We start from the raw sequence: 25,769 nt of genomic DNA, 5'->3' as shown, positions 1-25,769 counted from the left end.
GGCAGATTGGCAGGAAATAAACTTAATTGGACCCAAACTGTTCCCTTAGCAACCCAGCCATTCTAGTAGAATGACAGCATCTTAGACAAATGAATGCAGTATGCAGATGTTTCCAGCAGCTGTCAATGAATCAATCAAACTCGTCATTTAGGCTATATATTGTACCAAGCCAGGCCATACCGCCAGGGCAAAACAACAACACGTGCACTGAAATAGAATTTGGTTTGGGGAAGGTATTCACAATTTCACATCGGTCCCATATGGCTATAGATGAAAATGAGTAATGTATATTGACGACAAAATATGGAAGTAGGCTATAGCCTACATTCACCTGTTATCCACATCCATGCTATATCTTTTTGACAGCTGGAGAGTCTTGCAGAAAACAGCTGCTTTTTTCAGCCCGACATAGACACGCTGTTTGACCGTCAAAAGATCCATGAGAATAATGAATGTAAACAGGTAAACAGAACAGCTACAAAGATAGCTGCATGTTCTACAAAAATGCTAGGCTATAATGGTTAATTGCTTACCGTTATAGAGCTGACTGCTGAAAGGGTTCTATATTTGAAATAAAGACGAATTTCATTTAAGCCTCTGAATTCTTGCAACGAATCAATCACAGATTGTAGCCTATTCACGATGGATGGATGGACTGGAAATTGATCGGAATGATCACCACATCATGCACCACCACATTCATAAGCTAATCAAAATCCAGTGCACATCTTCGATGTTTGGTTGTTTGGGTAAATTTCGATTGACGTGGACAGACAGAGCCAAGGCGAAAGCAAGAGGGCGCTTGGAGATGATAGGCTATTTATAGTAGTAGGCTATGATAGTAGGCGGCTGTATGCCATATTATATTATATGTCAAATTAGGCCCCGAGAAGATCAGACGATCGTGGTGGTGATGAGGATAATGATGCTGACTGAGTGATAAAGTGATTGTTTCTTTATTTATATGTATTTCGTTTTACGTTTTACTTTAATATATCCAGACTATAATTATTATTACTATTTTATTTTATGTGGGCTGGCCTATAATTTTTGTTTAATTTAATGTATTAATTTATTAGGCTATCTTTTGGTTTATTATTAGCAGTCATCCAACTTATGTATGTGCTACATACCTGTATGAGTGACGTGACAAATAAATAATTGATTCGATTATGCTGCTGATCTTGATTTTTATTTATTTATAGGCCTACTTATGTGTTCATTGTATTGATTTGGAAAGCCACATCCGACCTATCATCTTTAGATTTAGATTAGACTATCGGTATGTAGGCTACCGCCTACCGCTATCGATTTGGACATTGTATGTGGAAAAACGATAAAATAGGCTACATGATCTACGAAGGTATATCTATACTGTAAAAAATGTCTGTCTGTCTGTCTGTCTGTCTGTAACTCTCAGTCACTGTCAGTCAGTTACCATGGGGGGATACTTTTATTTTGGAAACAGCAAACAGGACAGACTGTAGAAACTGCAAAAAAAGAAGAAAAAAAGAAAAAGAAAAAGAAAAACGGATCTACAAGATATCGACGCGGCGCGGGGCGGCGCGTCGATAGCGTGTAGATCAGCTCTGTTTTGGCAGGCTATGTTTTGAGTGGAAGAAGATCACTTTCGTCGTCGCGTCGGTCAACTGTATATTTCACATGTTTACACATGATAAATAAAGATAAGATATATATTAAAATATAAAAAATGGGGGCGTGTATGGCCTTAGCGTCCGTCGCCAGCTGTGTAAGTATTTTTATTTTTTTATATTAATGCGAGTAACTGACGTTAGAGTTTTATGTCCCATAGTGGGCTAATCATTGTTAGCATGTTTTGCTAATGCTGTCACCATCTCAAGTCTTGCTAAAATTAAAAATGAACGTTAACAGCTGTATTGTTGTTGTTATTGCTGGTATATACTCAAGTTGTAATGTCTTTGTCCAGGGAAAATGTCACGTAGGTTAGCGTTATAGCCACTGAATCACCCAGGAATTACATGAATAAATGACATCATTCAAGTAAGTCCATGTTTCAGTTCAAGGTAGCAGAAACGGTTCATTTTGTTTGTGTTTGTGTTTTATAGAGAACTCTAAAATATATACAGTCCTGAAGAGAACTGTCAGAGACAGGCAGGCAGGCAGACCGCATGATTTGCATTGGAGATGTTGAGATGAACAGCTGTGTACTGTATCTGTGTGGTTCCTGTTCCTGGATAGCAGCCGGGTATAATGTCATGGTCTGTACTGTACTCTGTATATGTGCAAAATGTGGACCACTGACTGACTGGACCAGAGCAGGAAAGTTTAAACAGCTACAATCCCTGTGGCCCTAGAATTATACATGTCATTACACATGAAATAAATGTGTGTAATATCGCAGCCATTTGTGGGGCTCCAGTCCATAAAGTTGTATCCTCACTGGGGTTTGAACCCTGGTCTCTCACATCCAAAGCTGAAGCAATAAATAATCCCCTGCCTGGCCAGGGAAGAAGGGAACTTGTCAGCTAGTGGGTGTCCGACTCCTACCTGACAGCAGGTGCTTAAATGGAACTTGAGAGTAGGGAGACCACCTCCATCCACTGTACTGTACATGTACTAGTTATTGTATTAACATACTCTACCGATGTACTAGTTATATAATTGTATTAATATTTTCTACCATACAGATGTACTAGTCATATAGCTATACTTGTATTAACATACTCTACCATACAGATGTTCTAGTTATATTGTATGAACAGATTCTAACATACAGATTGGTTAAAATAACTTTTAATTGCCCTGTCCCGACGACCGTTGCTGCGTGTCACTCCCCATCTCTCTCTCCCTATTTCCTGTCAACTTACTGTACACTATTTAATAAACTATAAAGGCAGATATAAGCCCCAAAAATATCTTTAAAAAATAATAAAATAAAAATAACGTTTAATTCATTGAACTAAGTTTCGAATTGCATGGCTGGGTGAAATCAGGACATAATAACTGACCCGTATGCCTTGTGACATGAACATGTCACAAGGCACATAAAAATGCTGATTGCTCATACAGTAGTCCTAGTGGGCATAGTCTCTCGAGCCAGACTGTTGACTCACACAGAAAATGTGAGTATATGGTGGTTCAATCATTAGCTGTTGGCGTGTACACTACAGTACACACTAAGTTATTATATCACAAGATCAATAGTAATTTTGTCTATTGCCCAGTCGTTGCGTGAGGCTCTCAGTACTGTGGATGCTTGATACTGTCTCTCTCTGTTTCTGTCTCTGTGTTTCTGTCTCTGTATCTCTCTCTCTCTCTCTCTCTCTCTCTCTCTCTCTCTCTCCCTCTCAGGCCTCCTGTCTGTGTGGATCAGCACCATGCTTGCTGTGCGGCTGCTGCCCCTCCTCCAACAACTCCACCATCACGCGCCTCATTTTCTCCATATTCTTGCTTTTGGGGACTGCAGTGTCTGTCATTATGATCCTCCCTGGAATCGAGGCATATCTCAGAGAAGTGAGTTAACTGTACCCTAAGTGCCCTTTAAAGGTATTTTATCACGGGAAGCGACACAGCACCTACATACTCACTTGGATCTTGGACAATTCACCTCTGGTGTGCGATGAGCATGAATGAGTCAGGCCTGTCAGATTGCCCGCTCCTTCCTACATGCCTGCTCACCTCTCATTGAAAATGAGACGCGTCAGTCGTTCCCCATTTGAAATGTCCTTAATAACACTGCAGTAGGGTTGACGATGCTAGTCCGTCCTTACTCCTTTCTCCACTTTGGTACGAAACAAGATACATAGCAAACGAATTCCATGGATTACCTTGGGATTTGCAGGGCGGCTTTGAGATATCTTGTGTGCAAGTGTAAATTATGGTCATGGGCTTTCCCTACTTGTTTTGGTGCATGGCCTTCTCTCTAGTGTCACCCTTAGAACAAAGCTTACACTTGCTCACAAGATATCGTGTAATCTGATGGGCAAATTGTCATGAAATTTGTTCAGTGAATTAAATTGAATTAACATTTGAGTGACCCCCATTTATTTCTTATTGACACGACATTGAAGCCGAAACAAAGCTTGTTTTATTTTTTGGAGTATGGTGCATGGTTTAGTAGTCTCTTATATTGTTTCAGTAAAGCATAATTGATCTTTTTTCCTTTTTTCTTGCTGACTTCTAGATCCCACTGTTCTGTAAGGGAGGCAGCACCATACCCATACCTGGTGTGGAAAACCAGGTGAACCAGGTGAACTGTGATGTCATTGTGGGCTACAAGTCTGTGTACCGGATGTGTTTCGCCATGGCCTGTTTCTTCTTCCTCTTCTTTGTAATCATGTTACGCGTTCGCAGCAGTAAAGACTGTCGTGCCGTCATCCAGAATGGGTAACTGGGCTGTTACAGCTTTATTTATGTGTAGCATGCTATATAAATGCGCCATTTACCATTTACCATGCATGCGTTTCAGTATAATACTGTGTACTGTGTGTGTATGGAACTAAAAAGCAATCAACCAATTCCATTTCCTCTTGAACATATTCAAATTCTGAATATAGGACATTTATATAGTATAGGACATTTTGCACTAAGTAGATAATAACTATAATGGACAAGGAGAAATTCAGTTTCTAATGTGTTATTTTCAATCCATCTGCCAATGTGCCAATAATAGATTTCCCCTAAAATTCTGTTGTATATCTTCCAGTTTCTGGTTCTTTAAATTCCTGATTCTGGTTGGGATTACAGTGGGAGCCTTCTTCATCCCAGATGGAACATTTCATACCGGTACTAACAGTCTTTGACAGGCACATTCACACCACAGACAACACATACAGTAGCTATTATTAGGCATAATCGTTGCTGTCGGGCAAATCTCCATAATTTCACTTTTTGTGTTTGTGTGTAAATTAATGGCATACTTGATCATACTACAGCGTCACACAAAGCATCAAAAGTAGCAGATCTGCAAGCTCGAAGCATGGCGTAAAGTGTTTTGAGCTTGTAGATCTGCTAATTCTGAAAATTTTGAATTTCAATCCTGAAAAGTAGCAGTTTTTGTCTTAATGCTTTTAATGTTTTTTTTGTGTAGCATTTTGAATTGCCTTTTTGTTGAAAAGGGCTGTACAAGGAAACTAGTCTTGCCTAGTGGATTTTAGTATAGTGCGAGTGCCACTGTAATACATTTTTAATTGAATCGAAAATAGTGCACTGGCTTTATCATTCACCAGTGACTGTCTGGGATACAGGCCTATTCTGAGTACAGCCGGGGGACATGGGATCAGCTGTTTTCATGACGTCTTCATGTATTCAAGTTCTCAGTCGCCATGAATGATTTCAGTTATTTGGATTCCATAGAAGCATGTCGCACAGCGAAAATATAGGTTATTAAAAAACAAAAACAAGATTTGAGCATTTTGAATGGTCAAACTATCATTTTCTATAAAACCCTAATGGTCTTGTATACTTACTATAAAGCAAAGGTTAAAGCCTCAATCTGTGATATCCTCACCTGGTTGTCAGCATGTGGAACAGCAAAAACAACATGACTAGAACACCATCATTTTACAACTGTTTAGGAAACAGCACTTATAGTGTGGGGGGGCTCCTTTCACACTGTTCACACAAATCCCATAATAATAGGACTTGGCCATACGTAAGATTTTATTTTGCTTTAATCCACGTGTCTTGTTTTTGTTCTGCACCTCAACAACAGTTTGGTTCTACTTTGGAATGGCGGGATCCTTCTTCTTCATCGTCATCCAGCTCATTCTCCTTATCGACTTCGCCCACTCGTGGAACAAAGTGTGGGTGGGGAACGCCGAAGGCGGTGACAATAAATGCTGGTATGCAGGTACGGTGTGGTGCCGTGGGCGTAGTCGTCGCAGGGACTGGATTCATATTACAGACCGTAACCTGGCAGACAATGAAATGTATCAGCTCAGTCTATTATTCAGTATATTCTTACAAACAAGTGCGATCACATAGCGGTCCCAAAAAGTAACTCGGCCACTTTGAACTTATCGTGCATTAGTGATGCCTCAGGTCAGCTCTGGAGTCCAGGTCCAGGTGACGCCTTGGAATTTTGTCACAATCACACATTATTATTGCAATGTAAACTATACAAAAATATATTAGTCATTTTTAATGTGCTTATATCAGTACTATGTGCACACTCATTTCCCTGCACAGAGGCAAATACTGTGCCCCCCAAAAACTATAGATTTGAAACTTATACATGTGTGCCTTGATATATTTACTTGCCTGGCGTTGGTCAGCCTTGGGCACAGAAGTTTTAAAAAACACGGAGCTGAACTTTCTGTCCTTCTGTTTTGTACAACACCCTTGCCGTCGCTCCAAGCGTTCGACTCTTCTCCCTGCTGGCTACCAAGCTGTGGAATGACCTCCCCCCTCAGCCAGAACTGCCCCTCAGCCAGAACTGCAGACTCACTCCCCATTTTTCACTGCATTATGAAAACGCACCACTTCAGCTCACCACCTCACCCTCTAGCACTCCTTATTTGTCCTTGTATTACATTAACTGATAGATACTAGTTATACTATGCAGATGTATGTTGGTTACTTCAACTTACTTGTTGACATAAAAGATTGCTAAAGCTTATTTAGATGTTTTTTAGACGCTATAGGCTGCTGTAGGTTTGATGTTGTTTACCCGGTATCCTTGTTACTTTGTAGCACTCTTGCACTTTGTAAGTTGCTAGAGCCGGAATTGTAATGAACCCACCTGCAACTGCAAACCCATCCCACTGTTAGTAGACAGGGATAGATAGATCTCAGCTCATAATTTAGTTTTGTACGCTATGGCACTGCATTGGTTTTTTCATGTATTTACCCAGGGTAGTACTGTAGCTGAGCACAAGTGCTCATTTTCAGCAACGCCCTGCACACACAAGCTGACCAGTACAACCACAGTCTTATACTGTTGGCCACTAAGCAGCCCCACTGGAGCAGTTTGGAGTTCAGTCCCTTGCTCCAGGGCACTTCAGCAGTGTTTGGTGAGCTATGGCCATTCACTCTCCCAACACAGATTTTTCCTGCCGGTCAGGGGAATCGAACCTGCAACCTTCCGGCAACAAGGGCACTTCTCTAACCTAGGTCACCGCTGTCCCTAATACTGGCCGTTAAGGAATCGGAATCTTAAATCCTAAGCCACCGCTGCTTAATGGCTTAGCCTTAGGCCATATGATGATTTAATTGCTTATTTGCTTTGTATGGTTTAACCACTTAAACCTTGTTGTAACATCAAATAGCGAAAGTAGCCCATCTTTTTCTTTTCTTTTTTTGGACATTACATATGAATGCAACGTAAATACACCGGTTTTAGAAAAGATGCTAGTTTACATCTGCAGTCCCCACACAAAACATAAAAACAAAACGGGCAGACGGCAGTGGAATACATTACATCTACAGTGCATCTACAATTCTTCGCCTATTATGATATGCCCAGAATAGAGAATGTGGTGTAGGCATTTTAAAAGGTTTATAACCCTCAGTGTCTGTGTTGTATTGTCTCTGGCAGGTCTGTTGACCTTCACCGTCCTCCAATTCTCCATGGCCTTCGTGGCGGTGGTGCTCTTCTACGTCTACTACACCCAGCCTGACGACTGCACCGAGCACAAGGTCTTCATCAGCCTCAACCTCATCCTCTGCGTCATCGTCTCCATCGTCTCCATCCTGCCCAAAGTACAGGTAACAGTACAGTAGTACGGCAACATGTCTCGTCTATTTGGCCTCAGCAGTTGACTTGGTGACGTGGGCTTCACAACAATTTTTGGTAAATGGTGCATTTCTTCTCTGTCCGGTGGAAACCCTCATATGTCCAAAACTGTTACTTTTCAGAATTGAAATGCAAAAAAGGTTGAAAAGAATGTAGCAGAGATGAAAGCTCTAAAGGCAGTCGAGATACTTTTGTGTGACGCTGTAGTATGATTAAGTAGGGCATTCATTTACCAACAAAACACAAAAAGTTAGAATAATGAGATAAGAGGTTTCTGCCCGCCCCAATGCATTATAGCGCCTTCATCCAAAGCGATTTACAACATTCATTAGATTGACTGAACAATTGCTAACATGTCAATTTATAAATTTATGAAGAACTTGATGACTCACTGAGTCAAACTGTTTATAGACTTGGCTGGACTAACCCCACTGGCGCTGGTTCAACCACAAAAACATTTGCCATTCACTTTATGCATGTGCATACGCTCTATATTGACAAGATGATCAATTGCACACTACTACTACTACTACTACATTGCTGCAGGACAGTGCATTTTTACTGGACATTTTACATTGGTGATGTGGCTTTGCTCTCAAAGTGTGTGTGTGTGTGTGTGTGTGTGTGTGTGTGTGTGTGTGTGTGTGTGTGTGTGTGTGTGTGTGTGTGTGTGTGTGTGTGTGTGTGTGTGTGTGTGTGTGTGTGTGTGTGTGTGTGTGTGTGTGTGTGCGTGTGCGTGCACCCGCGCAGGCAGCCCAGCCCCATTCAGGACTGCTCCAGGCGTCCCTCATTTCCCTCTATACCATGTACGTCACCTGGTCTGCGATGACCAACAATCCCAGTAAGTCCCTAATGACTTCTATTTAGTCACTCACTGCCTCTGTCCATCGATAGACAAATCCACAGAGCGGCAATCATAATTGCGCCAGTAATGAAACCGTAACTACAGGCCAGCGCTCTGTGGATTCGTCTATACAGGAATCTATTTAGTCACTGCCTCTGTCCATGTGTTGTGTGTTGAAATTATTTATTGGGAATAACCCCTTGAGGTGAACCATCTCGTTTTCAAGGGGGTCCGCAAATACAGAATACATAATAATAAGTAACATTATATATCTATATTACAGGCGTCTATTTAGTCACTGCCGCTGTCCATCTACAGCAGTGGTTCTCCACCTTTTCAGGCCAAATTGAAGTAATTTGTTCAAAAGTATTGAGTGCATAAATTGTCATACTTATCGGATGGTCTACATTTCTGTGTTATTAATCCTTTTTTGAGTGGTCTTATGTAATATCCTAGTCTCGGTACTCCTAGACTAGGGTGGATGCATGCTGAATCTACAGTAGACTCTGTACACTCTTGCTTTTAAGTGCTCATTTGAAGTACTGCAGTATAATGTATTGTAGTCTGTCACCTGTTTCTATTCATACCAAACATTATTCTTGACATCAACCTGGGGGGTAAAAAAAAAATGCATCTCAGCTGAGTTAAATTCTAACAGCAAAATGTATCATCAGCCTTGACAACTTCCTCTGATAATTAAAAGCACTAAATAGGTGTTGAGCATTTTATAACCATATAATAATGGTAATGCATCCAGAGTACTTTTAGCGTCTTGACTCTCGGGAGGCTGTAGAGCTGTGTGTGTCTTTTGTCCCCCATGAAGGCTTGCCTGGCTTCATTAATTAGGCAAGCACATCACAGGCAACAGCTGGTCTTCCATATTGTGCTGCTATTAGCCAAGTTTCCAACCTCATCTGCATTGCTAGTGCTTTTGTAAGTCTGAAGCTGAGTGGATAGTGAGTCATTCAGCCTGGAAAACCAGAGGCCCTGGTTGTCGCAGGTTCGATTCCCAGCCAGGCCGGCCGCCAGGCCAGCAATGTGTCGACGTGTGTCCCTTATTGGTCGACAGAAAGCACAAAAGTGGGCCACTCGACACAGAAATACAGTCTCTGGACATTCATTAATATATCCTCATAGAGTATATTAATACAATATAACTAGTACATGAAATGTTTAAAAATGTGAAATGGTTGGAGGTGGTCTCCCTCCCCTGCTCTTCCAGTTAGTGATTTTCTTTTTACCTTGGTGACAGGTAGGACACCTAGTGGTGGACAAATAGTACTGCCTGAAGCTGAAGTGCTCAGTCTAATGTTGCCTCAAGACTCCTTTCTTTTCTCTGTGTTTCTATGTTTGAATATTTGTCGTTTACCTTGTGTCAAATGTTTTTATCTTTTGCTTTGTCCTGTGACTATGTTGTTGCACAGGCCTGTTCTGTTGTTTCCTTACTTCCATGTACAGCACTGTACATTTTGATTGTTGTAAATGCGCTCTCCCCTGGCCAAGGGGCATGAGCGCCGGTAAATGTTTGGATTTCACACACAGGCGGGCCGGGTTTGAATCTCAGGACATAAAACTTGCTGATTGTAGTTTAATGTGGATGTAATTTACACGTGGATGTGGTCATGTTGTTCTCAATGGTTCTCAACATCAGGTCCGGGGACCAACCAAGGGTGCAAATGAAACCATTGCGGTTCCATTTGCTTGCATTTTGTACTGTACATTCAGAGTTACATTAACACTGTGGATGTCACAGTGTAGATGGGTCCCAGAGATAACATATTAAATGGGGATCCGTGGCCGCATTGTTGAAATTACGGTTGAGAATCACTAGTTTAGCCCATTTTGGGCGGGAACCTCTTTTGGTGTTTTAAAGCATTATATTATGTTATACTTTAGCTACTGAAAAATAGCATAGAGCAATGAACTTGTAGGTCTGCTATTTTTGAAAATGTGCCTCAAATCTTTGAATATATATTATTACAGAGTGAACATTTTAACTCAAATCTTTGCTTCTGGGGAGGTCCCTGGCACAACATATTTTCAGATGGGGGGGCGGAGGCATATTACATATATTTTTGGGGTCCTTGACATGAAATATTGAGCACCGCTACTGATAACATAAGGTTTTTCAGATTTTGAAGAATTTTTTTTAAATTTCGACATCAGGCTTAAATGGGTTAAACTATCTGAAAACAATCATTGTGTGCATTCTGTGTGCAGCACGTCATATTTGCATATTGTGGCGTTTTCAGATAGAAAGTGTAACCCCAGCCTGTTGAGCCTGGTGTCCAACGTGAGCCTGGTGGAACCCACCCCGGGCCCCGACGGCAGCACCGCGCCTCCTGTGCAGTGGTGGGACGCTCAGGGCATCGTTGGTCTCATCATCTTCCTCCTCTGTACCCTCTATGCCAGGTAAGGTTCAAGTCTATTCTGTACCCTCTATGCAGGTAAGGTTAAAGTCTATTCTGTACCCTCTATGCAGGTAAGGTTAAAGTCTATTCTGTACCCTCTATGCAGGTAAGGTTAAAGTCTATTCTGTACCCTCTATGCAGGTAAGATTAAAGTCTATTCTGTACCCTCTATGCCAGGTAAGGTTAAAGTCTATTCTGTACCCTCTATGCCAGGTAAGGTTCAAGTCTATTCTGTACCCTCTATGCAGGTAAGGTTAAAGTCTATTCTGTACCCTCTATGCAGGTAAGGTTAAAGTCTATTCTGTACCCTCTATGCCAGGTAAGAATAATGTCTATTCTGTACCCTCTACCCTCTATGCAGGTAAGGTTAAAGTCTATTCTGTACCCTCTATGCAGGTAAGATTAAAGCCTATTCTGTACCCTCTATGCAGGTAAGATTAAAGTCTATTCTGTACCCTCTATGCAGGTAAGATTAAAGTCTATTCTGTACCCTCTATGCAGGTAAGATTAAAGTCTATTCTGTACCCTCTATGCCAGGTAAGATTAAAGTCTATTCTGTACCCTCTATGCAGGTAAGATTAATGTCTATTCTGTACCCTCTATGCAGGTAAGATTAATGTCTATTCTGTACCCTCTATGCAGGTAAGATTAAAGTCTATTCTGTACCCTCTATGCAGGTAAGATTAATGTCTATTCTGTACCCTCTATGCAGGTAAGATTAAAGTCTATTCTGTACCCTCTATGCCAGGTAAGGTTAAAGTCTATTCTGTACCCTCTATGCAGGTAAGATTAAAGTCTATTCTGTACCCTCTATGCCAGGTAAGGTTAAAGTCTATTCTGTACCCTCTATGCAGGTAAGATTAATGTCTATTCTGTACCCTCTATGCAGGTAAGATTAATGTCTATTCTGTACCCTCTATGCCAGGTAAGATTAATGTCTATTCTGTACCCTCTATGCCAGGTAAGATTAATGTCTATTCTGTACCCTCTAGGCCAGCTATTCAAATTCAATAACTGCAAAAGTAGCTTGAACCACGGCTGCAGATCTGCTACTTTTGATGCTTCGGTTGTGTGACGCTGTAGTATGAACAAGCATCAAGTAATTCATTTACAAAAGAAAAAAACCCACAAAAAGTTAGAATATGGTTTCTGCCCGACAGCGACGCTTTGTTTCACCTGTGTTTTTCTCTCGTCATCACTCTCGCTGTCCCTCATTAACCCTTCTTCTCTCCACTGTTAATTTCCGTCGAGTAAAACTATGACGATTTGGTGACTAATCAATCAATCAAACTTTATTAAAGACACAAGGTCCATAGTGACATAAAAAAACAAAACATACAAATACAGAGACAAACAAAAGGCAGACATTGTCTACATAAAATCACAAATGCATACTATACAGGCTTACATGCCAATGGTTCCACAGTTTAGAAACAAACCTGACTGAACTCAATAAAGGGTTAGTCAGAATAACAATAATGCTGTTGGCAGAATCAGACAACCTACACATACATTTGACTAAAACTAAGATATTGACAATTTTCTCAAGAAATTAAAACTAGACAATATTTTAGGGACGGACTAGTGGAGAAGAAATCCAGCTCAAAACTGCGACACGTTGTGAGCTTGCACATTGGCTATTTTCAGCATGCAACCAAGTCTAAAATCAGCCATTACGGCGACATCATGGCCCACCAACCTACCTTTTATTCAGCTAAATCAACTGTAGATTTAGCCAAAGAAAAAATGTCAAATGACTAAAGGCCTATTCATAGTCCAGTTTTCGGTGGAGAGGTGACCACCGTGGGTGGTTAGTAAAAATCACACCCGTGTGAAGTGAGGGGCGCTCTTATCATCGTACATCATCCATTCATTATCGATTTGCTCGTCTACATATGACGTGAATTCTCCAGTCATTGTCAATGGCATTTAATAATATACATACACTAATATATATACACTATAGCTGAATATAGGAGAGGCTAGTGCCCCTCAAAAACAGAGAGATGTGTTGTGTGAGCGGTGACCACCGCAGTGTGACGCCATGTTGTAGTTTTCGGTCGTCACCTCTGCACCTAAAACTAAAACTAAATCAAAATGTCCTTCTTCTTCTTCTTCTCTCTCTCTCTCTCTCTCTCTCCTCCCCCTGCAGTATCCGCTCTTCCAGCAACACTCAGGTGAACAAGCTGATGCTGACGGAGGAGGGGGGCGGAGCGTCTGGCGGGGAGGTGGGGGCAGACGGCGTCCTGCGGGCCGTGGACAACGAGGAGGAGACCGTGGCCTACAGCTACTCCTTCTTCCACTTCCACCTATTCCTGGCCTCGCTCTACATCATGATGACGCTCACCAACTGGTACCGGTACGTATCTCTACGGGATGTACACGCAGATCCGACACACCAAAGGTTCCGGTGTGCGGAAATCACCCGTCGCTCCGGAACATGCGTTGGTCCGGCATGCGGACCAACACATGGTTAGGTTAGGGGTTTGGGTCGTCGGATCAATAGTATGTCGGAACTAAAACCTGTACCCATCTCTATTCTCTACATCATGATGACGCTCACCAACTTGTACCGGTACGTATACTCACTGTACTGTACATCAGTGGTTCCCAAACCTTTCAGCCCATGAACCAAAACAAAAATTAGATATTCGCCCCGGGGACCCAAAATATAGTGAAAATTATTTTCACTACTTCTTAAACAGTTCAATGGTATTCGTGGTATTTATCAGATTTCTTCGTTGATATCTTCATGAAATTACTTCCAAAAAAATCATTGAATTTGCTTTTAAGTCATGAATTTTATTTTGCTATTTGGGGAATATTTTTTGAATATTTCTTTAAATAATATTAATTAAAAACAGAATGTAGGAAACATAAAATAAAGGGACCCGTCTGTGACACACAGACCCAGTGTTTGGGAAACGGTGCTGTATGTACATCATGGTAAACCCTTATTCTTATGTTCAGGACCATAGGCGAGAAGGGGGGTCAGAAGTAGGGTTGGGATTCGTTAGGATTTTAACGGTTCTGGATCCTTACCGGATCCCTCTTAACGGTTCCGGTTCCTAACGGTTCCCTTAACGGTTCCTAATATTATTTTTTTCCCCTTTTTTTCTGACATATATTATGCTTATATTATAACTAACCTAACCAAGTACTTAATAAACACAAATTAAATTATTGTATTTGCACTTTACAATTATGAGGTGGCACTATTATTTAAACTTCACCACCACCAGCTAGCCACCACGACAATATCATTGTTGCAATTTATACTGTATATTAAATATACAGTACACATTGCAATAATGATATTGTTGTGGTGACAAATGTTGTGTCTTTAATATTCAGATTAATTTAATATGAAGGACCCCAGTTACCCTAATGGAAACAAGCCATAGTGCTTTCTTGGGTTATAAAATCCTCCTCCAGACCTGTATTGAAAGGCTATGTTCCTGTGCTTTTTTCTGCAAACTGTTTATAAAGTAATCAATGTATGGATGTATATATGCACCTAAAGGCTGAGCTCTCAACAGTTGCGCGATTCATTTAGAGCCAAATCAAAAGCAGTTGAGTTGCTTATAAGTTGTAAAAATAAGTGCAGACAAATTGATTTTTATTTAATTCATGGCTCTATAGTTGATTGATTTTGAGATGTTTCCTCAATGTGGTCATGCAACTGGTGCAAGTTGCAACAACCTTTGCAGGAAACTATGGCATCGCATTTATTGCACTTTGCGTCCTTCTCAGCCTCAGTCATTTCCCTCTCTGTTAACCACACTCGCTCCGCGGCGGTGACCGCTCGCTGAATGCACAGAACAGTGGTATCTGCCCCACTCACTCACTCACTCATCGCAAAGTGCAATAAATGCGATGCCATAGTTTCCTGCAAAGGTTGTTGCAACTTGCACCAGTTGCACGTCCACATTGAGGAAACATCTCAAAATCAATACGCCTACACGAGTCACACGATTAATCTACTCACTCATGTCAAGTAGTAGACGTCACCCCAGTAACGTGGCTCTGCATGCATGCATGCACAGACACAGCAGAGCTAAATGACGACTGATGAGAACCGTTTGGGGAACCGTTAATAAAAAAACCATGGAACCGGCTCCGGATCCGCAATGTCGGAACCGGGTCTGAAATGGACCCGGTTCCGAATCCCAACCCTAGTCAGAAGGTCCTGAATGTCCCTCCACTATTTATAAAGGATGTAGACTATTTAGCCTCCACTATTCGAATCCTGTCTTTAGGACTGAAGAAGGAAGGCTCTGGAGCAGTCTCTGACATTTAAAGCCTTTTTAAATAACCTAAACCGGCTGCAGGCAAATCATGTGACAACCGTCACTGCATAATATCTACCATGCCAGGCTACCGTTCTCCTCTCTACCACTAGAGGGCACAGGCCTCAATGACATCTCAAAAAGCACAGTGTTCAGAAATGGGAGAGAGAAATGGCCTGTTCTCAGCAAGTAATTGTATTGATTGGCAGCAACACGTCGCAAGCTTGTAGATCAGCTATTTTCGGCAGGGGGGGGGGGGGGGGGGGGGGGAGGGGCCTGTACAGACCTCTACAAGCTCAGAGCACGTCACTTTGTGCAGCACTGCGAGCAAATACATATCCATTTGGGTGTCCTAACCTTGACATGAAAAAGTTTGAGCAGTACTAACTGGCCTAAATAGTGAATGGTCTGTCCTGTTGTGTGCTCCGTCCATCCAGGCCAGACACCACCATGCAGGCCATGCAGAGCAGCATGCCAGCGGTGTGGGTGAAGATCAGCTCCAGCTGGCTGGGTCTGGTTCTGTACCTCTGGACCCTGGTCGCCCCGCTCATGTTCCCAGACCGAGAATTCAACTAGATGCACTGGTCGTCCACATCATCATCACCGTCGTCATGAAGTGGTTATATAGTTGCTGTTTTAATCCTAAAATTAAGAATTATACTATGAAGGATATTGTAAAGGGAGAAATGTTTGATGAATATTATTATCGTTATAGTTTGAGGTTTGCTCATTTCTGTTGTTTACTCCTCTTGGCTGCTTCCTTTGATCATTTCTGTGAAGTTGTACAGTAGGATACTATGTAATGTCACTTTCACGTTTGCCTTTTAATCGTCATGCTGCCCATAGTCTCGCGTGGCAAGGCTGTTGCCTCCCACAAATTTCAAATGCTTCCAGTCATACAGTCTAGAGCAACGGAAGCTCTGTTGATGATCAGAGGATGAAGCGAATTTGACGCCTCCTCCCCGCTTCCGTTTCGTCTTTACCGTCACACAAACGTATCCTAATATTATAGCTCAAAATCATCTAAGCATAGCCTGCTGCTTAGGAGAAATGTCAATTCAGAAATAAAATAAGATATTTTAAAATATATTTTACATCAACGGAAATGAACAGATGACAGCTTCCTGCCTCGGGTTTTGGGAGGTGTAGTTCCAGACTCTATATACTATATAGAGTCTGGAACTACAACTATGTAGTATGTAGCATTCGAAGATTGTGGAATAGTTGCCTGGCTATGCGAGACTATGCTGACCACAACCGTTTTTCTTTTTTTTTCAGCCACGCAAAGTAGTTTGATTTCCTTTTGGCGATTTCACCAGGAAGCTCAGATACTATATAGCAATAGCCTGGCTAATAAGCCAGACTAATATCACACAACACTGTCGCGGTATATTAGTCTGGGCTGGCTCCACTTGGATTTCATTTCCCGGGGGGCGGGTTCAAACATTTTCTCTTTGACGCAATTGGTCAGAGCTACTGTCAGTCAAAAGTCTCAAGCATTGAACGTCACTGTACCAAAGCCCGCCCATATTGCATACCGTGTCCCGATTGGTCCGACCTGTTCTCGGTTGTAGGAAAGAGGCGTGCTACTGAGCCTCGCCAGACCGTAATCCGCTGGTAGGCAATTTTTTTTTGCCAACGGCTGATTCGGTCTGGTTTATTAACCAGGCTAATATAGCAATGCCTCAGTTATAAGGTACATAAGTAATGACTCAGTATAATAAGGTACTCGATATCTGACATGTTTCAGTGAGGGGGGGATTCCATCTCAGAGGTATACAAACAAGGAGTGTGTGTGTGTGTGTGTGTGGGGGGGGTTTCCCTGATTGGCAGGGAAACCCTCTTCAGAGCCCCCTCTGAGCCTGGGTGTAGCGGTGAGATAAGACCAGAGATGTGGACACACCCTATGGCTCACCACCACACTGTGTCCCCCTCCTGCACTTTAGTGTGCAATCTGTGCATGCAGCCTCTTGACAGGCTTCTGAGCCCCATACACGCAACAATGATGACATCAAAAACAACCGCACTCACAAGTAACAGTCTTTTAGTAGTCTTTTCAGCCTAAAGTAACAGTCTTTTACAGACTACTAAGAAGACCCTTACTTTTAAACCGGGACCCTGAAATCAATGTGCACGTTCAGCATGCACGTGCACGACCATTCATGCATGTTCATGCACGTGCACATGTATACGCACTATAGGTGTCAACGACTGATTTATGCGAACGGAAATAAAAGCCTGGGTACCGAGTCTACGACTGATTGACAAACATCAGCATCGAATTCAGACTGCTGATTATTTTAGGGATGCACCGATATATCAGCTTTATGTCGATATCGGCCGCTATTCGCCTCGTTGACTGCCATCGGCATATCGGCAAATAAGTTGACATTCACCGATGGCAGTTAGCCAAAGTTTTTCTGTTGTTGTGAGGCAACATTGTTTTGCAGAAAGAAGGTAGGATGTCTGCACATCGTTCTTAAGCTCCCAGTAGTATTTTATTAGGATTCAACGTTTCAAGACCCATGGGGTCTTGTGAGATTGTACATCTGCTATTTGTGAATAGCCAACGCAAAAATCTAAAATGACACAGATGCTTTCCCGGCAATAGTGGGTTAAATAGTGGTATTGTATGGGCCCAGAATGTCCATATCGGTGCATTCCTCCCTAGTGCTGCTGATGATATCCTGAACTTTACTTCACACCGCTGGGCAAACACTAAATACCACCTGTATGTTGGCAGAATGTGCTCTAGTGATGTGATGGAAAAAGGGAATTTGTGTGGCAGTTTACGTAACAATGACAATGCATTTCAGTGATGATGTGTTTAAATGGTATTGATGCCGTTGGTGGGTGGTACAGTAATGTCATGCATCATATATTTGCCTCTATTTGAATATGAATAGAATTCTAATCAAATCAGTATATTTTGTATGTAATGTAACATGTAGTGAGAATGGTTTTTTTGGCACATTCTGGGGGAAGAAAACTTGAATTGTCTACATACACTACTACACACTAGACTAGAGTTGTGTATTTCCCAGCATTTCAAATGTATTAACACCCCGAGTGGATGAGTATTGTGAATGGAAATGACAATGAAAATTCTGTCCGATTTATACCGTATGAGGCATGCAGAATATAGTAGGTATTTCAATATGTTTGCCCTGCTAATGACTTCATCGGTTGGGATGATGATCCTTCAGTATTGATTGAATGAAGAATTGTCAGCTAGAAGAAATGTTTTCTTAAAATGTGCCTTTCTATAGTCCTGCGTTTCCAAAAGAAAAGAACACGCTAATAATTCCTATGCGTACTTCTTGTGCCTTTCCTCAGACATGGTGGTGAGGCGGGTGCAGTACTTAGTTTAGACAGTACTTAGTTTAGACTAGTCATTGGTTAGACCAGTCATTAGTCCTACAACTACAACCTATCTCAAACATTCACCCTAACCCTAACCTCCCACAGGGCAGCACACCTAAACCTTAACCCATGTCTAACCAATGACTAGTCTAAACTATGTATGCACCCTGGTGAGGCAGCAGTTTGCATGCCTCAAGGCTAGGGTTGGGATCTGGACCTGGAGAAACCGCAGGAACCGTATCCAATATTGAAGAAATGGAATCGGTTCCATCACATTTGGAACCGTTTACGGAATCGGGTATCACACTTTTGAGAGCTAGTATGTGGTCTTCACGTCTGCTATAGTATACATGTATACTACACAAATACAATACCGGTGGTTCTCAAAAATTTTAAGAACCACCATAACTCTCAGAGTTACAAAGCTGTAAGGACCCATTTGTAACCCCCCACCCCCTCCACCATTTAGGAGGCACAGGCCCATTTCATTCAATGACATTGGAAATGTTTTTTGTAAATAGTGTTTTTAATAAACTTTGCCCACTAGGTGGAACTCTAAGTCTTTCAGTCTTGCTTATTATCTTCCTGTAGGATCAACAATGGACTCTTCATCGGGTGGGTCCCTTTATAAGCAGAAATATATGTTTAATTTAATTGTAATAATAATAATACATTTGATTTATAACACACTTTACATTTGAAGGAAATCTCAATGCTACAGGGTAAACACACCCCCAACTATATACAGATTGAAGAGTTACAAAGTTGTGAAAACAACTATGTAAATGTATTATTGCATTATAATTGTTATTAATTGTATTGTTTTGTATTGTCTACACATATACCCCTTTTCCACCGGTTGGTTCCCAATGGGAACCGGTTCAGTTCTTTGTGGTTCTTAGTCCATGAGCCAGAGCTCCAAAATTGGAACGTTAATTATGAATTGAGTGGGCAAAACTACCGTATACCTATATTAGATTGTTATCACCATGAAACTTCCCCAGTTGATTCCTTACACGAAGACAATGATTTATTGTATTACAAATTTAAAGATTTTAAATATGCAAATGAGGCATCGTATAGGAAAATATGCAAAAACTACTACTGTGGAAGGGTTATCATATATTAATTTACTTATATTGATCCTATAAACAATTTAATATAGGTATATTTTTGCCCACTCAATTCATAATTAACGTTCCAATTTTGGAGCTTGGCTCATGGACCACAAAGAACTGAACCGGGAACCAACCGGTGGAAAAGAGATCAGACTGTATACAGACTGAAGTTGCACAGTAAAAGAAAAACGGATGTCTTTCACCTGCTCTAATTGGCAGGAAAAGCAACCCTGAGACATTGCACTGGCCTCCAGTTGAATGTGGTGACCCTTTCAGAGACTGCATGCGCTTATCTCCAGAGGCGACTCAGAAGCAGACAGAGTGCTGTCTATATCTGGTTTGCTGAGTTGATGATGATAGCGTTCCCCATCAGATTGTTGCTGCAGGGGCTCCTGATCCTGCACAGATGAGGCTGAGGAGGAGGAGGAGGTCACCAGAGAGGGTTCAGTGTCAGTGTGGGCCTGCTAAACAACAGCCCAACAACTTGTTATTGTGCAATGGCTGTATGTGTGGCGGGTGGTAGGAGGCTAGGAGCCTCAGTGCCTCACCCCTTGCATTGGTTCCCTTTCTATGCCTTAAAGCAGTGGTTGTCACAAACATGTTCATGTCAAGGAAATGTATATGCAGCAGATGCAGAACCCCATCTTTTTTGCCAGGACATCTTATAAGAAATCGTGTTGTTTTGTTCTTTTTGAAAAGAGACTATTTACAATCAATCAATTTTGTTTTGTTATGTTTTTTTGTGGCTTTCGTCTTTATTTTATATATTTTATGGAGGGACAGACAGTAAGCTGACAGGAAATGGGGAGAGAGATGGGGGGAAAAATGCAGATCGGGAGTCGAACCCGCGGCCAGACTGGATTACCAGCCAAGGTGCCTGGACCTAGCCTGGCTAATAAGCCAGACTCAAATCACACTGTCGTGTGGTATTTGAGTCTGGAGATGCTGTGTATGGATCTTGTTTCCCGGGGGGCGGGTTCAAACATTTTCTCTTTGACGCAATTGGTCAGAGCTACTGTCAGTCAAAGGTCTCAAGCATTGAACGTCACTGTACCAAAGCCCGCCCATATTGCATACCGTGTCCCGATTGGCCACACCAGTTCTCTGGTGTAGGAAATGGGCGTACAATTGAGCCTCTCCAGACCGTAATCCGCCGGCAGGCAATTTTTTTTTGCCAACGGCTGATTCGGTCTAGCCTGGACCACTGAGCCATGGCCCAATCAATCAATTTTTGATTGATTGATTGATTATATAACTTAACAAATTATACAGATATATATTATACAATTATATATATTAGATTGTATAATTGATTGAATAACCAAAGTATAAAATTGGATTGAAGAGGTTAAATGAGAATTCCAGACTAGCTTTTCATAATAACTCCATCCTGAGCCTACTGCAGCTCCCGAGTGTTCGCGGTGGGTTTAACGGTAAATCGCTTATTTTGATCGCTTGAAAATTAATTTTGTTTGTAGACATCTGTCTTTCATAATGTCACATAACTCTCCACAGTATTTTGTCCCAAATGGGCTGCCATAATGGGTGATGTACCGTTAAACCCACGGTGCATGCTCAGAGCTGCATTGAGCTCTGGATGGAGTTATGTCACCTGTACAGGTACCACTCGTTCTTGGATTTGGAAATATAATCGCATCAGATTCTGGTAAGAAAACGGCTAGTCCGGAATTCTCCTTTTAAAATGGACTGATTTTGATGCTACATTAACACATTTTGCTGGGTGTGGGGCCCTGGACCCCCAGGTAAACTATATGGACTGCCCCCACAAAAAATTGAATCAGTTAGGCAAGAGAAAGTCAATTAAACGCTGCAATCCATACGTTTCATTTACCCAGGATTTGAACCCAAGTCTCCCACATGGGAGGAGACCAAACTCATAATGCAAAATCTGCAGAGCTAGTTCAGGCAGACAACTCAAGGCATCACACCAAACTCTGATCAGGTGACCAGTCACATGGACTCTAAGCCTGATCAGGGCGGGGCTATTTAAACTGTCCTGCCTACCTGTTCATTCCTCGCTTCTCCTCCTGTTGCTATCAAGCTGCCGCTTGTCTCGGCTATGACGTTTTGCAATTCATCTCTGTTGGATGGAAACCTCATACTCTGTTCAAAATGTTACTTTTCAGGATTGAAATTAAAAAAGCAGCCGACAAGCTTGTAGTAGTTCTGCTATTTTGAATACTTTTGTGTTACACCGTAGTTTGACCTAGTCGTTGTTAATTCACGAAAAAACACAAAGGTTCAAATATGGAGATAATCGGTTTCTGCCCGACAGCTACGAAATGTTGCATCCAACGCCAGTGTTCACTCACTACCTGATGTACTTGTCTGTCAGTGAGCTCTGACAGCAGCAGTGTCATGTCCCACGGTGTCCCCAGCCCCTCTCTGAGCTGTGACTGTGCTAATTAGGTGCTCGTGACAGCGGCGGAGCGGCTCTCCCGGAGAGAGAGTGAGGGAGAATTGAAAGTGCATGACTTAGTCAGTTATAATTATAGTCTTGTCTGGCAGGAGGAGGAGGCGTTGAACCCAAATTGGCAAAAGTGTCTGAAGCCAAACGTCTTCATAGCAGCCGACCACATCATCCCCAAGAGCTCTCATCCCCAAATACTGGGGGGGGTTTCAGCCCAATGACCACTTAGCTCAGAGTGAGATGAAGCAGGGTTTAATCTGCAACACAATTTCATAGATCGCTTCATAGACTTGTTTGACAGCTCGCTTGATCAGTGTTGGTGTTGGATTCATGTTAATGTGTATGTTCAGACATGCAACCACTTAAATCCTCAATACTTAGTAAACTTGACCTTCGGCTCTGTACTTGCTCTACACCAAACCTCTTCCCCGAAAATCTACAAACTCATCACGCCTCGACAAACTTCTGTTTGGCAGGTGGCCCTCTATCCATGACCGTCTCTACACATCCATGTTTGAGTTGTATGTGCTACTGCTTACAGACTGTGCGTGCGTGCTAGCATGCGTGCCTGTGTCATGTCCTTGTTGCTCGGCTCGGCTGGCAGAAGGGGCCTGTTGACTTTGGCTGCTCCTCCAAAGCCTTCAACTACCTCCCCTCTGCCACCTGTCACCTCCCTCCTGTCCTCCTCTCTCTCCTCCTCGCTCAGCCTGCTGCTGACAGCCCAAGGTTGATGGACTGTGTCACGACAAGCAGCACAGTGCTAAACATCTAGTTCCCCCCCAGACATGGCCGGGGTGGAAACCTTGTACGTCCAAAACTATTCCTTTTCAGGAAATCGTCACTATCGTAACAGAGACGAAATGAGGAAAAGAACTAGATAAAGTGCCCCTCGGGGCACAGGTCTCCACCAGGGCAGGTCAGGTTTAGGCCTCCTGGTGGAGCAATGTGAAAAGAGGGGCATTTCTTCTTACGCCTTGGATGGCAATTGGATGATTTGAGGCATTTTGTTCAAAAAATGGGGTTTGCAAAAGTCCACCTGTTGGTGGTGCTATAACAGGCCAACGTGAAATGGTGGGATGTATTCCTCAGCCTAGTAGGAAAGTTTGTGAAAGATTTCATGTAAATTGCATGCTGCGTTCATGAGGCTTTTTGTTCAAAACGGGCCAATCCTGCAAACTTTGAAAGCCAATGTTAGCCATTTAGGATGGAATATGAAATATCGGACCGATCTGTCTTGAACACATGACTATAGAGATAGTGTGTAACAATTTGTGGGATTTTTGGACCGAATCTGGAGGAGTAATATGAAAAAGTCGGCCTCCTGATGGCACTCTAACAGGCCGTTCTGGAAAATGTGGGGCAGAGGTTAATCGTTGGCATCTAGGGAGGGTGTGTGCAAAATTTGGCATCGACCGGGTTAACGGTGCCGGAGATTAAAATAACTTGTGTTCCAATAGATCCAATGTAGTTGTTATTTTGTCGCAAGCTGTTGATACTTGTCATTGGTTTGATATTAATAAAAACAACACGTAACCGCTTTCATTTAAAAATACAATTCAAACGCCTATAGTGACAATCGCAGGTCTACAAGCTCAACGTTCGCATCACGCCGTGCAGTGAGCTTGTAGATCGACAATTTTCGCTACGTTTGCACGATGCCCTTGTATTGCACGACGAAGCAAGTAATGTAAAGAAATAAATAGAAATATGGAGATACATGGTTTCTGCCCGACCGACAACGTGCATGGATGGAGCCATCACACAGCACCGTGGACACCTGAAGGTTAGAGGGTGGTGATGGAGAGGTGCACGCACGTGTGAGGTCACTCACAGAGTCACAGTACTGTACTCGATCTTTCCATTGTCTGATACCCATGTTGTACTTTTTACGCCACTACAATTATTTGAAATCGTTTGTTACTAGTTTCTTTGCCGATTTCTTTTTAATTCAATAATGAAATGCTATCAGCGCTGGACTGAGACTTCGGCTATGACATTTTTGCAGAATTTGGCCCAGAGGCCAGACTGGCCCACCAGAACCAGCGTGCAGATACTCCACCAATGTGTCAGGTAGAGGCACATACAAATACTTGAAATACATAAGCACTTAATACCACCACTTTTACAGAACAACATAAATGATACCCAACCAACAGACAACTACACTGAAACAGACAACAATTTAATATTTGGCCCAGACTGCCCCATGTGATGCCACTGGGGCACGCACACACACACACACACACACACACACACACACACACACACACACACACACACACACACACACACACACACACACACACACAGATATTACACATTTTGGAATATCCCCACCCCCTCCCCCCAAAACACAAAAACCAACAACTGTACTTCTACATTTGCCCTGCCAATACTTTTGTACTTCTACTCAACAGACCGACATGTAGCGATGGAGCCATCACATCCCAGCCAGCAGTGTTGTGGACATGTGAAGGTTAGTGATGGAGGGATGGAGTTACTTAAATACTGTATTTCAATGCAATTTTGAGGTATTTGTACTTTATTTCCAATTAAATACTTTTAATTCTACTCCACTACATCTCAGATATTGTACTTTTACGCCACTACAATTATTTTTAAACTTATTTGCTAGTTACTTGAATCGACTTATTGTTACAAAACATACACCAGTGTCAGATCTCGCAAATTAACGACTTCAGCCATATTTAAATATATCTTTTATAAATCTTATACATTTGAAGTCATGTGAAATGGGACATTCGGCATAATGAGTACTTTCTACTTTTGGTACATTTTGAAGGCAATACTTTTGCATCCCAGACTTTTACTCGTAACATTATTTACCATTTCTACATTGCAGTATTGATACTTTTATTTAAGTAATAAAATATGTCGAGTAGTTTCTCCACCAATGCCAGCCGCTGCCGCTGTGTTGTTGTGGCCATGTGAAGGTTACAGAGGGTGATGGAGTGGAGCTGTGTGTGTGTTTGAGGTCTTCACGCTTCAAGTCACCGCGTGGAATGAATGAATGATGCAGCTTGTTTATGGCTCTTCAATGAGCTCTTCCAACCTGTGCTGCTGCTGTGTGCACTCCGTCCCGGGAACATCCTCTTCTCATTTAACAAGCGTTGTTTTTTGTTTTTTCGCAGCATCAAGGGGGCGAGAGACCTCCATGATTTCTGAACAGTTGTTTATCCACCCGGCTACCATCATCAGCCTGCTAAAGGCCTCTTCAGTGTTCATTTGACTGCTAGAGTATAAAAATCACACCCGTGTGAAGTGAGGGGCGCTTTTGTCGTCGTACATCATCATGACGCAACAATGTGTGTCGATTTGCTCAGACACATGACGTAAATTCTCCATTCATTGTCAATGGGAATTTAACAAAAAAAACGATTTGCTCATCTACATATGACGTAAATTCTCCATTCATTGTCAATGGCATTTCATTGTGTTAGGACAAAAATCTGCACTATAGCTGAATATAGGAGGTGCTAGCGCCCCTCAATAATGTCCAAATGGACCAGTTAAGGATCCATTTGGATGGATAAAAAAAAGGATCCATTTGGCTACATTTATTATTGTTGAGCTGC

General features: G+C 42.1%; 1 protein-coding gene across 1 annotated transcript; it reads left to right on the top strand.

The window, feature by feature from the left end:
* Nucleotides 1-1,590: 1,590 nt before the first annotated feature.
* On the top strand, nucleotides 1,591-18,554 carry serinc2l (serine incorporator 2, like). Its single transcript, XM_079504178.1, has 10 exons — nucleotides 1,591-1,750; nucleotides 3,334-3,495; nucleotides 4,166-4,368; nucleotides 4,688-4,767; nucleotides 5,696-5,833; nucleotides 7,520-7,689; nucleotides 8,468-8,558; nucleotides 10,814-10,973; nucleotides 13,125-13,331; nucleotides 15,699-18,554. The coding sequence occupies exons 1-10, from the start codon at nucleotides 1,712-1,714 to the stop codon at nucleotides 15,835-15,837; spliced, it is 1,389 nt and encodes a 462-aa protein (XP_079360304.1). The 5' UTR covers nucleotides 1,591-1,711; the 3' UTR covers nucleotides 15,838-18,554.
* Nucleotides 18,555-25,769: the final 7,215 nt, after the last annotated feature.

Source organism: Electrona antarctica, assembly GCF_951216825.1.
Source record: "Electrona antarctica genome assembly, chromosome: 6".
In the NCBI taxonomy this organism is placed as follows: domain Eukaryota; kingdom Metazoa; phylum Chordata; class Actinopteri; order Myctophiformes; family Myctophidae; genus Electrona; species Electrona antarctica.
Note: the sequence above shows the minus strand (reverse complement) of the source record. Positions and strands in the feature narration are given on the sequence as shown.

What these genes read in the sequence shown, in the direction of transcription:
- serinc2l (XM_079504178.1), top strand. Translation starts at nt 1,712, where the DNA reads ATGGGGGCGTGTATGGCCTTAGCGTCCGTCGCCAGCTGT. An exon ending in CGTGCCGTCATCCAGAATGG is followed by an intron (nt 4,369 to 4,687) that starts GTAACTGGGCTG and finishes TATATCTTCCAG; the next exon opens with TTTCTGGTTCTTTAAATTCC. An exon ending in ACGCTCACCAACTGGTACCG is followed by an intron (nt 13,332 to 15,698) that starts GTACGTATCTCT and finishes CCGTCCATCCAG; the next exon opens with GCCAGACACCACCATGCAGG.